General features: G+C 45.0%; 2 protein-coding genes across 2 annotated transcripts; one reads left to right on the top strand and one right to left on the bottom strand.

Moving 5' to 3' along the window:
• The first annotated feature begins 1,273 nt into the window (after positions 1-1,273).
• LOC120709764 (gibberellin 2-beta-dioxygenase 2-like) lies at positions 1,274-5,818 on the top strand. Its single transcript, XM_039995419.1, has 3 exons — positions 1,274-1,671; positions 4,775-5,186; positions 5,316-5,818. The coding sequence occupies exons 1-3, from the start codon at positions 1,274-1,276 to the stop codon at positions 5,586-5,588; spliced, it is 1,083 nt and encodes a 360-aa protein (XP_039851353.1). The 3' UTR covers positions 5,589-5,818.
• Positions 5,819-8,103: 2,285 nt separating this feature from the next.
• LOC120706818 (neutral/alkaline invertase 1, mitochondrial-like) lies at positions 8,104-12,125 on the bottom strand. Its single transcript, XM_039991547.1, has 6 exons — positions 11,304-12,125; positions 10,235-10,400; positions 9,920-10,131; positions 9,230-9,723; positions 9,025-9,073; positions 8,104-8,937 (listed from the first exon to the last, which is right to left on the bottom strand). Exons 1-6 carry the CDS (start codon positions 11,937-11,939, stop codon positions 8,617-8,619), a joined length of 1,878 nt encoding a protein of 625 aa, XP_039847481.1. The 5' UTR covers positions 11,940-12,125; the 3' UTR covers positions 8,104-8,616.
• Between the last annotated feature and the right edge of the window lie 418 nt (positions 12,126-12,543).

Here is a 12,543-nt window from a genome sequence, read left to right as displayed (position 1 = left end):
CATGCGAGCTGCATGCAAGGGAGAAAACAATGAGCCGAAGAGAGGATTACACGGTGATTAAACACCCCTTGCATTGGTCTGTGTGACGGAAGGTTATACGACATTTAAAAAAAACAGAGAGTATATATCTTGGTGCATTGCAAAAGCTATGGAAAAACCAAAATGATCTTTTATAATTTAGAACGCAAGAAGCAGCATTAACTAACTATTTTGGAAGCTAGCTAATTAGTGACATTTCAAATAATTAGAAGCTCGCCTATCTAACTTTCAAGAACGTATTGCGTTTATTTTTACAAAGAAGAAGAAAGGTGTGTTTATGAACACATAAGACAAACAAACACAAAACAGAGGCACAACATATAAATAACAACAACGAATAAAACTTAATAAGAAGTTGGTAAAATAGATGTTTTGGTCCCTCAACTTTGAGCTGAGGGTCAAGTTCATCCCTCAACTTTCAGATAGGCCAATATGATCCTTCAACTTTTGTTTTTAGATCAAACTCATCTTATGCTATATTATACTTCACAATAACATGATATTTATGCAAAAATTCCTCTTTACCTTGCTTCCTTCCCCTTCTAAATTCCTCAAGAGTTTATTATTACTAAAAAAAATATCTAGGTGGCATTAGCATCAATGCATTTAGGAGATGAACATCACAAATGCTAAATTTGGAACATATAATTTTATTTATCCATGCATCGCATTGTATTGCGGGCGTATGGAAGAGGGAAAATTAAGGAGGGGAAGAATAAGCAAAGGTAAAAAGGACTTATTGAAAATATTTCATATTATTATGGAGTATAATATTAGCATAAGGACGGGTATAACCTCAAATTAAAAGTTGAGGGACTATATTGATCAATTTGAATGTTTAGGGATGAATTTGACCCTTACAATAAAAAGTTGTGGGATAAAAATGGCTATTTTGCCTAAAAAGTTCTATGTATCTAAGACTTCAACATGACCGCCGCAGAAGATCTGCACTCATTTACCCAGCCGGCCACCTTGTGCATCGACACAGGGACTAAAAATTAGATCACGGCCTGCAATCCGGAGAAAGGGAGGGATCACCACCACCCAGCCTGCCTGCTTCGTTCGATCATCCGTGACCAATACAAAACTCGAGCCAAGACACCAGGTCAAAACCAGAGCAAACTGTCAGTATTCCAAGCGGAATCTCCACGCACGCGCCCATATATACGCGCGGCGCCACGCACGGCCGCTGCCATTCCAGCAGCTCGCTCCCCCTCTCCCTCTCTCGCGCGCCATGGTCGTCGTGCCGTCGGCGGCGAGCCGGGAGATGGCGCCGGAGTCGCTCCCGCTCGGCATTATCCCGGCGGTGGACATGTCGGCGCCGTCCGGGCGCGGCGAGCTGGCGCGCCGGCTGGTGCGCGCGTGCGCGGAGCGCGGCTTCTTCAAGGCCGTCAACCACGGCGTGCCGGCGCGCGCGGCCGCGCGGCTGGACGCCGCGGCGTCGGCGTTCTTCGCGCGCCCCGCGCGGGCGAAGCAGGCGGCCGGCCCGCCGGACCCGCTGGGGTACGGCTGCCGGAACATCGGCGCCAACGGCGACGTCGGCGAGCTGGAGTACCTGATCCTGCACGCGGATCCCGCGGCGGTGGCGCGCAAGGCCATGGTCATCGACGCCGAGGATCCGTCGCGGTTCAGGTACGGTAGATTATTTGCAAACTATGCATGCATTATGCGTCGCTCCTCGATCTCTTCTTTCTCCTGTTAACCTCTATATATAGTTGCATGGTATTATTGCTTGTTTCATCAATTGATGCAAATTTGCAACAATATCTCTTGCATAAGATAATATTGATAAATTTTTTTTTTGAGAAAATCCATTTGTGTACAAAGTATCATAATTCATATGATCAGATCAGTGCTATATATGGTAATAATGCACGTCTGTTATTATTAGCAGAGTTTTCGTGTGATTTGATCTCTAGCAAGTGGATAAACCTGATGCGACGTCCACTTGGCGGCCAAGAGGAAAGTGTGGGGTTTAGAAGCTTGTGATTGTAGGCTCACTGGAACAACATTGTGCTTCTGATGAATGTGACCAGTAGAATTTGATTGAGTTTCCTGAGCTCAGCTAGCTTATCCAACAAAACAGTTGACAGAAGAATATTGCTACCACTAATTACGGAATGACCTATCAAAAAAAGACACCTAAAAAAACTAATTACGGAACGATTTTAACTGAGTCCCTATTCAAGCGGTGACAATGTAGAAGGCCAATTTTTCATATGGCATGCACATATTGAAGGTAGGTTGTTCGATCAAACCCTTTTTGGAAAACATATTTATTAGTTTTTTGAAGAAAAAAAATCTCCAACAAAATATCACCCTAGTAAAGGCGTGGTGAGGTTCAACCATATATATAAATTTCAAATCCATATTCAACTTAATTTGTGAGATGTGAAATTGGCAAAGAACAAAGAAAAAGAAAAAACAGTGAGTTTACTACATTTAATTTCTCTCTTATCGTTGCTCTGTGTATTTTGTGTTTTTTCAATTTTGTGTATCGTTGACAAAGTAAAGTTTTGTCATGGAATTTTGCCTTGAAGTTTTATATATACACCACAACATCCTCTAAATATATGAGAAGTACAAGTATTTTTTTTTAAACTTATTATAAACATGTATTTTGATGGGGTTGTTTCGCAATTCCTCCAAATGGACAGTTTTCACAAAAAATGCATACCTTAATCCCGGATATGATGGTTTTTGTAGCCTTGTACGCAAAATAAAATCCTAAGACACCTGTTTGCATTGCATATGCATTAGCATTAAGACCACAAATAAATCCACAATATAGTGATTACCTTACAAAAAGACAAGCAAATAATTACATGTACAGTGCTAAGCCTAGGTCACTAAGATTTTTTTTCTTGTTGAAGCAAGTCGGTAATAAGAAATAAGAAATATTATATGAAGATTATTATAAATCCCCACCACCCACACCAACGGTGGAACATTTTTTTTATTGTAGAGCATTGTTTCCCCACATCAGAACATGAGATAAAAAGTTACTACTGTTCCACAATTCAAAAACTATCCAAAACATCAATTGAGGAGAAGGGAGGTCAAGGAAGGTTAAGGAGAGAACGAAAGACCCATAAGCAGATCATGGGAATCATGCATATGTTCTCTTGTAGGTAGGAGAAAACAATGTTTCATAAGTAAACAAGTCCATGAGTGTAAAAAAAAATGTTCCATTGGACTGACTTAGACCGAGGGAAGAATCCCATAAATGGAAAAAGGCACAAAGATATAGCACATTCCCATAGGAATAATAGTAAGAAACCCAAAGAATGGTACATAGGAATCTCCACGAGTGCACCTGCCATCCTTGTATTATACATCAGATCCACCAGAATCGGGAAGGACGATAGATGCAGAGCAAAGCGGAAAGGTGTCATTCAATTCCGAGCACGCACCATGCCATAATAAGAGCCAAACCGTACCATAATAAGAGCCAAACCGTACGAACCGCGTCTTGCTTGGGTGGCCATTGGCTTGTGGGAAGGGCTGCTTGCTCATCTACAGAGATGACGATAAGATGAAATGATCCAGGGGGCCGTACCACCAATGGGGCCTTTCACCGTGCAGCCTTATTTAGCTGCGGCCCAACGGGTCCTGAAGAAAGCGTGACAGATCATGTCAATCGCTTCCCCCGTTGGAAATTCTGTCCAATAGGACTCAATAGCAGACATTTACTTAGGCCCCGTTTGGCCTGGCTCCCTCTAGCTCCGGCTCCGGCCCTATAGCGTGTAGCACGGAGCCGGAGGAGCCATGGAAACGCAGCTCCGGCTGCTTCTCCCCCTGCTCGGTCAAATGTCGCAAGGAGTCGGAGGCCTTTTTCCCATTGCTACAGTGGGTACAGTAGCTATTACTGTAGCATGGAGCTGGAGCCTCTCTGGGCAGAGCCGTGCCAAAGAGGCCCTTAGTCAGTACCAACCTTAGGCTTACTCACACAGAGATGGAGCTTCCTTGAGCCGTCAGGATCGTCGGACTCGATGAAACTTGCAAAATTCAGTGTAAAATACGGCTCACTACTATATTGACCATGTTGTGCTAGTAGAGCCGAGCCCGATGACTTGATTGGCTGACTTCGCCCCTGCTTACTCAGGACTCAGGAGTGTTGTTGCATGGTTGAGCAAGCATGCTCCTGAATTTAGCATCACACCTGAAAAAAGCATTTGTTGACAGTACTGAAATCAACCCAATTGCTGCGGCTGTTACCTCAGCTTCTCAGGGATTAGTACAACTATTTGCCTGTCCTAAAAACCACCGAAATGGGGGGGGGGGGGGGGATTTGTGTCCTCGGTGATATGTTCTGTCTTCCTTGTTTTGGTTGGTTTGCAGCCTTTTTCAGTCGCTGCGGTTTCACTCATCAATCAATCTTTTCCCAGTCCGCCTTTTGCCGCGCAGCAGTCGCACAGTTGGCACCCCATTTCCCCCCAAAAGAGGCCAGGCAAGGCTCCTTGTCCTCTTCCGCTCTTGCCCAAAAATGCCAGGGTAAATCTTCTCTGTCAAAATTTGTAAGAACTCGAATTGCTCTGTACTGCTCCTGAACCCTCCGATCGGTTACCTACATTATTGTTTCTTTTCTTTTCTTTTAGTGTCTTTTTGCATCGTCACAGACAGGTACGTACTGCTTTGGAGTGAAACCTCTGCAATCTTTTCTTCTGAATTTATCATGAATTCGCCAGACGTTTGTGGTGATTTAATTCCAGTCTCGGACTCTCGGTCTCTGCAGTGTAGCAGTGAACGAGTACGTGGACGCGGTGCGGCGGCTCGCGTGCCGGGTCCTGGACCTGCTCGGCGAGGGCCTGGGCCTCAGGGACCCGACGTCCTTGAGCCGGCTCATCTCGGCCGCCGACAGCGACTCCCTCCTCCGGATCAACCACTACCCCACTTCCGCCGCCGCCCTGCGGGGCCCCGGTGACCGGAGCTGCACGGCAGAGGATGCCAAGTCCGGCAACAGCAACGGCGGCGTGAATGGCACCACCATCGGGTTCGGCGAGCACACCGACCCGCAGATCCTCAGCGTGCTCCGCGCCAACGACGTCGACGGCCTGCAGGTGCTCCTGCCCGACGGCCGCGGCGAGTGGGTCCAGGTGCCGGCTGACCCCGCCGCGTTCTTCATCAACGTCGGCGATCTCCTTCAGGTCAGTCCTAGGCGTAGCGCATTTCTCCACAGTTCTTGCTGATGATATCCTTCTTACAAATTCCTGTTTAGCTGAACGCCTGAACCTTCTGTTCTCTTGGTGCCATTCTTTAATTTTGGTGGCGCGCAGGCTCTGACGAACGGGCGGCTGGTGAGCATCCGGCACAGGGTGATTGCCAGCACCAGCAAGCCGCGGCTGTCCACCATCTACTTCGCCGCGCCGCCGCTGCACGCGCGGGTCGCAGCGCTCCCGGAGACGGTCGCCGCCGGCACGCCTCGGCGGTACAGGCCCTTCACCTGGGCGGAGTACAAGAAGGCCATGTACGCGCACCGGCTCAGCCACAACCGCCTTGACCTCTTCCACGCCTCCGGCGACGATGCCGCTGATGACGAACACAACTGAACGTACAGCATGAGAGCTCGATCAGTGGGCGACGTACAAGGATCAGGACTCACCATCTGGTCTAGACTCTAGAGATGCAACAAAATTTTGCTGCTATGATAATTCAGGCGTTGTGCAAAAAATCTTCTCGTACAGTGAGATGCACTGCAAGTGCCGTTTATTAATTTGTGTGATGGGGTTCAGGCTTGTATAGATGCTACTTATGTAGGCATATTTATGGTATTATATGATAATTCATATTAATTTATATTATTTCAGAAGATGGAAATTTTGAGAAGTTATTACAAATAAACCCACTGACATCAGTCGAGTTGCAAACTAGCTTGTAAATACAACTCTCACAAAAGTATATGTCCTCTACATATACCGTGTCGCATGTACTCCTAAATTATTGCAAGGTCCTTCAAATCACAGGGGAAAAAACGCTCCTAGTTTTTGTTATGCATGATTTGTGTATTTTGCCATTGATATAAGCATAAAGTTGCATTGTAAATACCTCTCTCTCTCTCTCTCTCTCTCTCTCTCTCTCTCTCTCTCTCTCTCTCTCTCTCTCTCTCTCTCTCTCTCTCTCCCTGTGTGTGTGTGTGTTGTTGCAATTTTTTAATGATATTTTTTCATGTTTCTAACATCACTTTTTGATGTTGCATCTATATCGTTTTTGTGTTGTGAGATGTTGTAGTTATATATCATTTTTTTGGTGTAGCACGATGCATTTTTAAGAAAATATATGTACGCTATTCGAACTTTTTGCAAATTTGGCTCTCTGTTATATTTAAAGTAGACAAGTGTGTGTGCTTTGAGCCGATTGATCTGCTTTTCTTTGCTTATTACAAATTCTAGATCTAGTTTGTTGCTACCGGTTTAAACATACATATAAGCAACTTTTTTGTTGTGTTTTCTATTGTTCTCATAGCAGTAGTGTATTTAGTTGTTGGTCATCTCCAAGAGCTCAACGCCACTATATGTTGCAATGCTTTGATTGCCTGGGTTGGGTTATAGTTTACTCACATTACATCTAACGGCAACATCTATGAAGTTTCTTGTTAGACCGTACATCAGCTGAAAATGTTCAGATACTAGCGTCGTGCTGTTGTTATGATTAACAAAATTTTATTTTAAGTGATTTGGAAATTTAGAAAATCAGAAGAAAAGATAAGCATCACATTGCTCACTTGTAACCCCACCCGCGCACACCTACCTCTAATCACGGGTCATTACTTGATGAATCCGACCCAACCCGTCCGGAAAAACCCAAACTGACCTGACCAATAAGTTGGGTAGGCTCCTGCAGAAATTTACAGCTCACTATAAAAATGTAATGGATATAGGCAGAATTTTTATCCGAAATTTGAAAAAAAAATCCAGCCCAGAAAATTTATGTCAAAATTCGGCCAAAATAATCCAGCCCGGTGGCTGGGTCGGGTTCGAGCCGAAGAAAAATAGACAGGTATTGTCTAGCCCAAAGTGACCTGATAAATTACCAGGTATATTAATGTATCTTTATCTAAAAAAAGGTATATTAATGTATGGTCGAATGTTTGGTGAGAGCACAACTTACCCTTGATGGCCCATTCGAGTTCTGCTCTATCTCTTAACTCTTAAGAATCTACAAAGTCAAATATACAGGAACAGGTCTGCTCAATTTTTGGATGGTTTCGCCCCTGTTTCCACCCTTGCCTCTGTTTTCTCTCTCCGCAACTTTGCAATGGAATCGATAGAGCTACCTGATAGATTAATTAAGCAGCTAATGGAACCGTTCTCTTGTTTAATGTTTCTGAGTTTAACAGTGCTAGCATCTTCATAACGGGCGTGTGGTCACCCTGGGCCTGCTTGGCAAGCCGACTCACGTGTTAGGCTCATCGAGCATCTACATCATGATTCCTCCTTAAATTTTGATCATAGCACTACCAAGGGTGATTTCATTTCCACGTTTTTGATGTTGATGCCATGCATGTTTGATCAGGACAATGGCGCAAATGCTGGCGATCCGGTCAGTGCAGGTATGGAAACACACAAAGCCCCAGCTACAGTTTATCTTGAAATCCTCATTAGTACACCATATTATCTGGTCTGCACATATGTACTCTTACTCCATATTCCACATCTCTGAGCTAATTTCATCCTGAACCATGACCTGTGTACTAATTCATTGGATGCAGGGTAAGCAACACAAGTGTGGATTTTTGGCTTCAAGTATGCAGGGATTGAACTTCACTAGTTCTAACTATTTTAAGTTACCAGTTGTGCACTTTATCTAGAGTTTTATGTAAACAGTTGATTTGTATCACGGCTATAAACTTTGTTTTTAGCTTTGCTGATGTATAGTAATATTTGCAGACCACGGCTGTTCATTCTCTCCTGCCTTTCTTGACAAATATTATGCGCTTTATGTTGCAACTCAGTTTCATCTCATGTTATGATTAGTGAAAACATAGGCACCAAGTCATGTGCAGGATTGAATCGGCAAGCTTGTGTTAAAGGTATGCCAAAATGATGTGGTTCGATTCCAAAACCATACAACAAACTCATATTACAACAAACAAATATACATACAACCTATGCCAATTCCAGGCATAATCCAATAGAATAAAGGTGTATCCATAGCACTCTTATAGTTCACGAAACAAGTGGAACACAATGTCACTGTAGTTTCCAAGCGATACAGCACACTATTTTTAGTACTGACAAGAAATACAATGGTTAGGGCTTCGACAGCACTCCCAACAAAAGGGAGCAGCTTGCGGATCGAATAACAGGAACAAATTTCCTTTTTCTGTGTACATGAGAGCACAAACTCTGGATATGTTTTGCTCTCTTCTTTCGACCACCGGTGTCAGCCAGGGTATTTCCCATCAATGGCAGCTCAGAAAAAAAGAATGAGCAGCCACTGAGGAAATGAATGGATGGGTATCTAACATAAACCTATACTAATGTACATGTGAAGAGTCTCTCCATCTCGGGGTTAATCCTAGAACGGGTAGTATACATGGTGCATCCCTGTAGAACGAACAGCATGTGCTTTGCAGTTTTACCCAGCATGTGACTTGGCCGCACGGCGTGAGCACCTAGCCCTCTTCTTGGACAGGCAGCAAGCACAGCCTTCGAGCAGCTCAAGGTCCTCATCGCAGGTCAGAATAGAAGCCAGCTCTGGGTTCTCAAGCAACATCTTTGAGGTCAGAAAACCAGCAATTGTCCATGTCTGATAAGATCGTGACTGTTTCCCGATGAACCTCCCAGACCGGGTGTCGTAGTATTCCGGCCACTTGTCGTCTGAGAGCCTCTCCTCAGCCAGAGCAACAGCCCTCCGGGCCAATTCTGGTCTCCCCATTTTTATGCACGCCAATGTGAACTGTAAACAGAAACAAGGATCAGTTAGCAATGATCTACAAGCATGAGGAGCAAGAAATTTGAGAACATTGTATTGGTATCTATGTACCTGCCACAACAGGGTTGGCCAAGATCCACCATTATGATATGACCATGGGCTGCACATGCACAAAATAGCTAGATGTCAACAGTTGATGTCATGTTTACGAAAGAGATGTTTAATCATAAAAAAGAAATATACCCACAAAAGGGATATATCTCCAACCAAAAGACACTGAAGGGCAAAGATTCATTCAAGGAGAAAGGGTGCTTACGTGTTTTTTGGATCACTGCCAGTAATAATGCGCCACTCATCATCTTCCATTGCAGGATAGCATATCTTGAGGGGCATATTTGCTACAAGATCATCCCACTTTTCTTCAATAAGGCTAAGAATTCCCTCAGCTTGTCTTGGAGTAGTTAGAGAAGAAGCTATGGCCCAAAGGTTGCCAAGAGAGAAGAACCTAAAATCCATGTGAGCTGGCTGCAGATTCCCAATAAGGTAACCTCCTTTCTCAGGAATCCAGTCAACAAGCCAGGAAGGTATTTGCTCCGGGTAAATGTTGAATTTGTTAGTTGCGTCATGGGAGTATTCTTCTGTCTTGTATCTGTATATCTCATTTATCTTCTTCATGTCAACCCAGTAATATTCTCTTATGTGAAAGGACAATGCACTGAGCCTGTTGTTAACAGCACGGATGAGGTTTTTTGACCCATCATTCACAACAAGCATTTCTCGTGAGCATCGTAAAGCAGAGTAGAACAAAGCCTGAGTAACAAAAAAGATTCCATAAGTACATATGCTTAGCTGAAATGTCAAATAGATCTAGGTTTGAAAAAGAAGAATAGCTTAGTATTTTTCTTTGTCAAATTAGACTATTCCTGCATAGAAGAAAAGAATTTATTCCTACATGGCCGCATCTAGGGTCTAATAAATTAAGTCATAAGCAATTAAATCTACTTACTTGGATTTCAAGAGGATGTCCATGTATTCCCATCCTCCTGTCTATCATGCATGATCCATCTGTAACTAGTAAAGTTGGGAACATGTCGAACCCATCAGACAAACACAAACTCAGTATCAGTTGAATTCCTGTCTGCACATCAACTCTTTCTAGCAAATCATAGTCCCCTGTAATCTTGCAGTAAGCTCTCAGCAAAATAATCCACCACAGTCCTGCCAACAGAAATGGGGTTAAAATAGCAGAATGAAGATGCATGATAACAAAAACTTCAAAGCAAAGTATTATATGCAGCTTATGTTGGCACAAGATATATACCAGAATCCACAGGAGCTACCCGGCCGATAGCTGCCTCACCAAAATCAGGGTCCAAGACTTCCTCAAATCCTTCATTGTTCTCATCAAGTGGTACGGTCCTAATCTTGAAGCTGGCTGGCATCAATCCTTGCCCAGGGCTGTAACAGTCAACAGTTTTCTCCCAGCTCTAATCATAAAAAAGGGGGCAATTATTGAAGCTAGCTAAAAAAATCATATAAATTCTTTTTTATTCAGTTTAATGGTAATTGCAAGTGACTACATGTTGATATAGATCAATAGAAATCTGGTATTAATACTATACATATGAATCAACTTGCAGAATCTTCAGCGAAAATGTTTCAAGAGAAATCTTTGGTCTTAATACTACATCTGCAGCAGCCAAACAATGGCCGACACTGTAGCAAATGTTGGCTGCCGCTGCAGCCGCAGCCAGCTCAAGCGAAATTTACACATACTGGTTACAGAATTAACATATTGCTAGTCAGTAGAATTGCTACAGGACGTTAAAAAGTTAGTAATTATTCATTGGACTTTTACCATCAAATCTTAACTGCACCTCCTATCTAATTTTATCTTTTTCAATTCAGGTTCTCTGCTTTTCCAAATTATTGGCATGTAAAGCAGCGCCAGATCTTGTGGTAAAATCTCATATTATTAGTTTGAAGAGTGAAAGCTCACCAGTGCTCCAACATAAGACCCTGTCTGCTTCGATACGAAAGCGACATAATTACATGGCAAAATAGAAATCCTCTACTTCCCCACAGAAAAGAAATCTGTGTAGAATTCAATCTCAGACCTAAATAACCACGTGCTGGTAGGCCTTCAATAACATAATGGTAATTTTCGCTCGTACAGATAAATACACGACCCTAAATGATAGTAAAAAAAAATCCTCAAATATATCCTAACAGATGTAAAATTCGGTGTATACTTCCCGCAACTTGGAGAAAAAACTGGCGTGCACGCCATTGACACTACTAGCACTCAAATAGCACTAAATTCTTTTGGAATTTCAAATTTGACCAGACGAGGAAGTAAGCAGGATCGGAATCGGCCGAGAGATGCTCACCTGAAGCTGGAGGGTGTGGAGAAGGAAGTTGCGGACGATCTCGGTCTCGCCGCGCATGAGGAAGGCGAGCGCGGAGGGCACGAAATCCCTGATGAAGACCTGATCGTAGTTGAGCGTCTCCGTGGACTCGGGGTCCTCCGCCGCCACCGTCCCCACTGGCTCGCCGCAGTAGCAGACGACCGCCCTCCGCAGCAGCCTCCAGGCCTCCCTCTCAGCCTCCGTCTCCTCCCTCACGGGCGGCGCCGGCGCCACGGCCTCATCGGCCTGCGCCGGCGCCGATGCCGCCGCCGCGTCCTCGTCCTCCTTGGCGGGCGGGGTCTCGATCGGGAACGAGTCCGGGAAGAGGACGCGGTCGAAGAAGGGGAGGTTGCCGGAAACGGCGGCGCGGGGGTCGGAGGGGACGGGGCCCGTGGTGTGGGTTGGCGGGGCGTCCGGGCCGGTCTGTGACGCCGCGGAGACGAGGAAGGGGAGGCGCCGCCCATACGGCGGGTGGGGCAATCTGGGGAAGAGCGGCGTCGCGGTGCCCGCCCCCGTCTTTGACGCCGCCACGGAGGCGGACGAGAGGAGGCGGCGGCGGCAGGGCCTCACTGCTGCGGCTGCGGCGGCGGCGAGCCCCATCGGGGTTTGACCATTCATATGGCAAGCTCCGGCGAAGGGCCCGTGTGCGAGGCGGGGAAACTTTCAGGGGGCTACGCGGAAAGGGACAATACAGGCAAGCGGCAACTTTTGACAAATAAGTGGTCGGCGAGGGCCGATCCGCGAAACTGCAAAGGCTGGTTTCTTCTGGGTTTGGTGGAGAGAGGCAGCGGAAGAAAGCGTAATGGAAGGGGGGAGCGGGGTGAGGCGGGGCTTTTATAAAGGTCGGGACAGGTCGTTTGGTGGGACCCACCCTGGTTTTAAAGTGCATGTATTTAAAGCTTTTTTTTTTCATGTCCATTGGCTAAATAGGGAATTTTGGATTAGGTCATTGCTCCTCTCTGGATTTTAGGGAGTGGGTGCAATTACCGTCATGGGAGTCGTGTTTTGATGCATTCTTGTAGTACAATTAGTAATTGTGTATCGTCTAATTTTAGACTTTCAGCGTATGAACTTCATTTTAAACGTTATATCTCTCCGTAGCTTAGCTTCACATGCATGTATAAAATTTTATGCTCCGCAGAGGTGTTTTTTTTTCTCAAGCAGTGTATAAAATAGCGGGCTGTCAGATACTTAAATCATCTATTTACGAGGGACTTCCCAG

Source organism: Panicum virgatum, chromosome 5K, assembly GCF_016808335.1.
Source record: "Panicum virgatum strain AP13 chromosome 5K, P.virgatum_v5, whole genome shotgun sequence".
In the NCBI taxonomy this organism is placed as follows: Eukaryota; Viridiplantae; Streptophyta; class Magnoliopsida; order Poales; family Poaceae; genus Panicum; species Panicum virgatum.
This window is presented reverse-complemented; position numbering and strand designations above follow the sequence as displayed.

Coding starts and splice junctions, on each gene's coding strand:
- LOC120709764 (XM_039995419.1), top strand. CDS start 1,274: ATGGTCGTCGTGCCGTCGGCGGCGAGCCGGGAGATGGCGCCGGAGTCG. Junction 1,672..4,774: donor GAGGATCCGTCGCGGTTCAG/GTACGGTAGATT, acceptor CGGTCTCTGCAG/TGTAGCAGTGAACGAGTACG. Junction 5,187..5,315: donor ACGTCGGCGATCTCCTTCAG/GTCAGTCCTAGG, acceptor GGTGGCGCGCAG/GCTCTGACGAACGGGCGGCT.
- LOC120706818 (XM_039991547.1), bottom strand. CDS start 11,939: ATGAATGGTCAAACCCCGATGGGGCTCGCCGCCGCCGCAGCCGCAGCA. Junction 9,074..9,229: donor GGCAGTGATCCAAAAAACAC/GTAAGCACCCTT, acceptor GTGCATGTGCAG/CCCATGGTCATATCATAATG. Junction 8,938..9,024: donor GGCCAACCCTGTTGTGGCAG/GTACATAGATAC, acceptor TTCTGTTTACAG/TTCACATTGGCGTGCATAAA.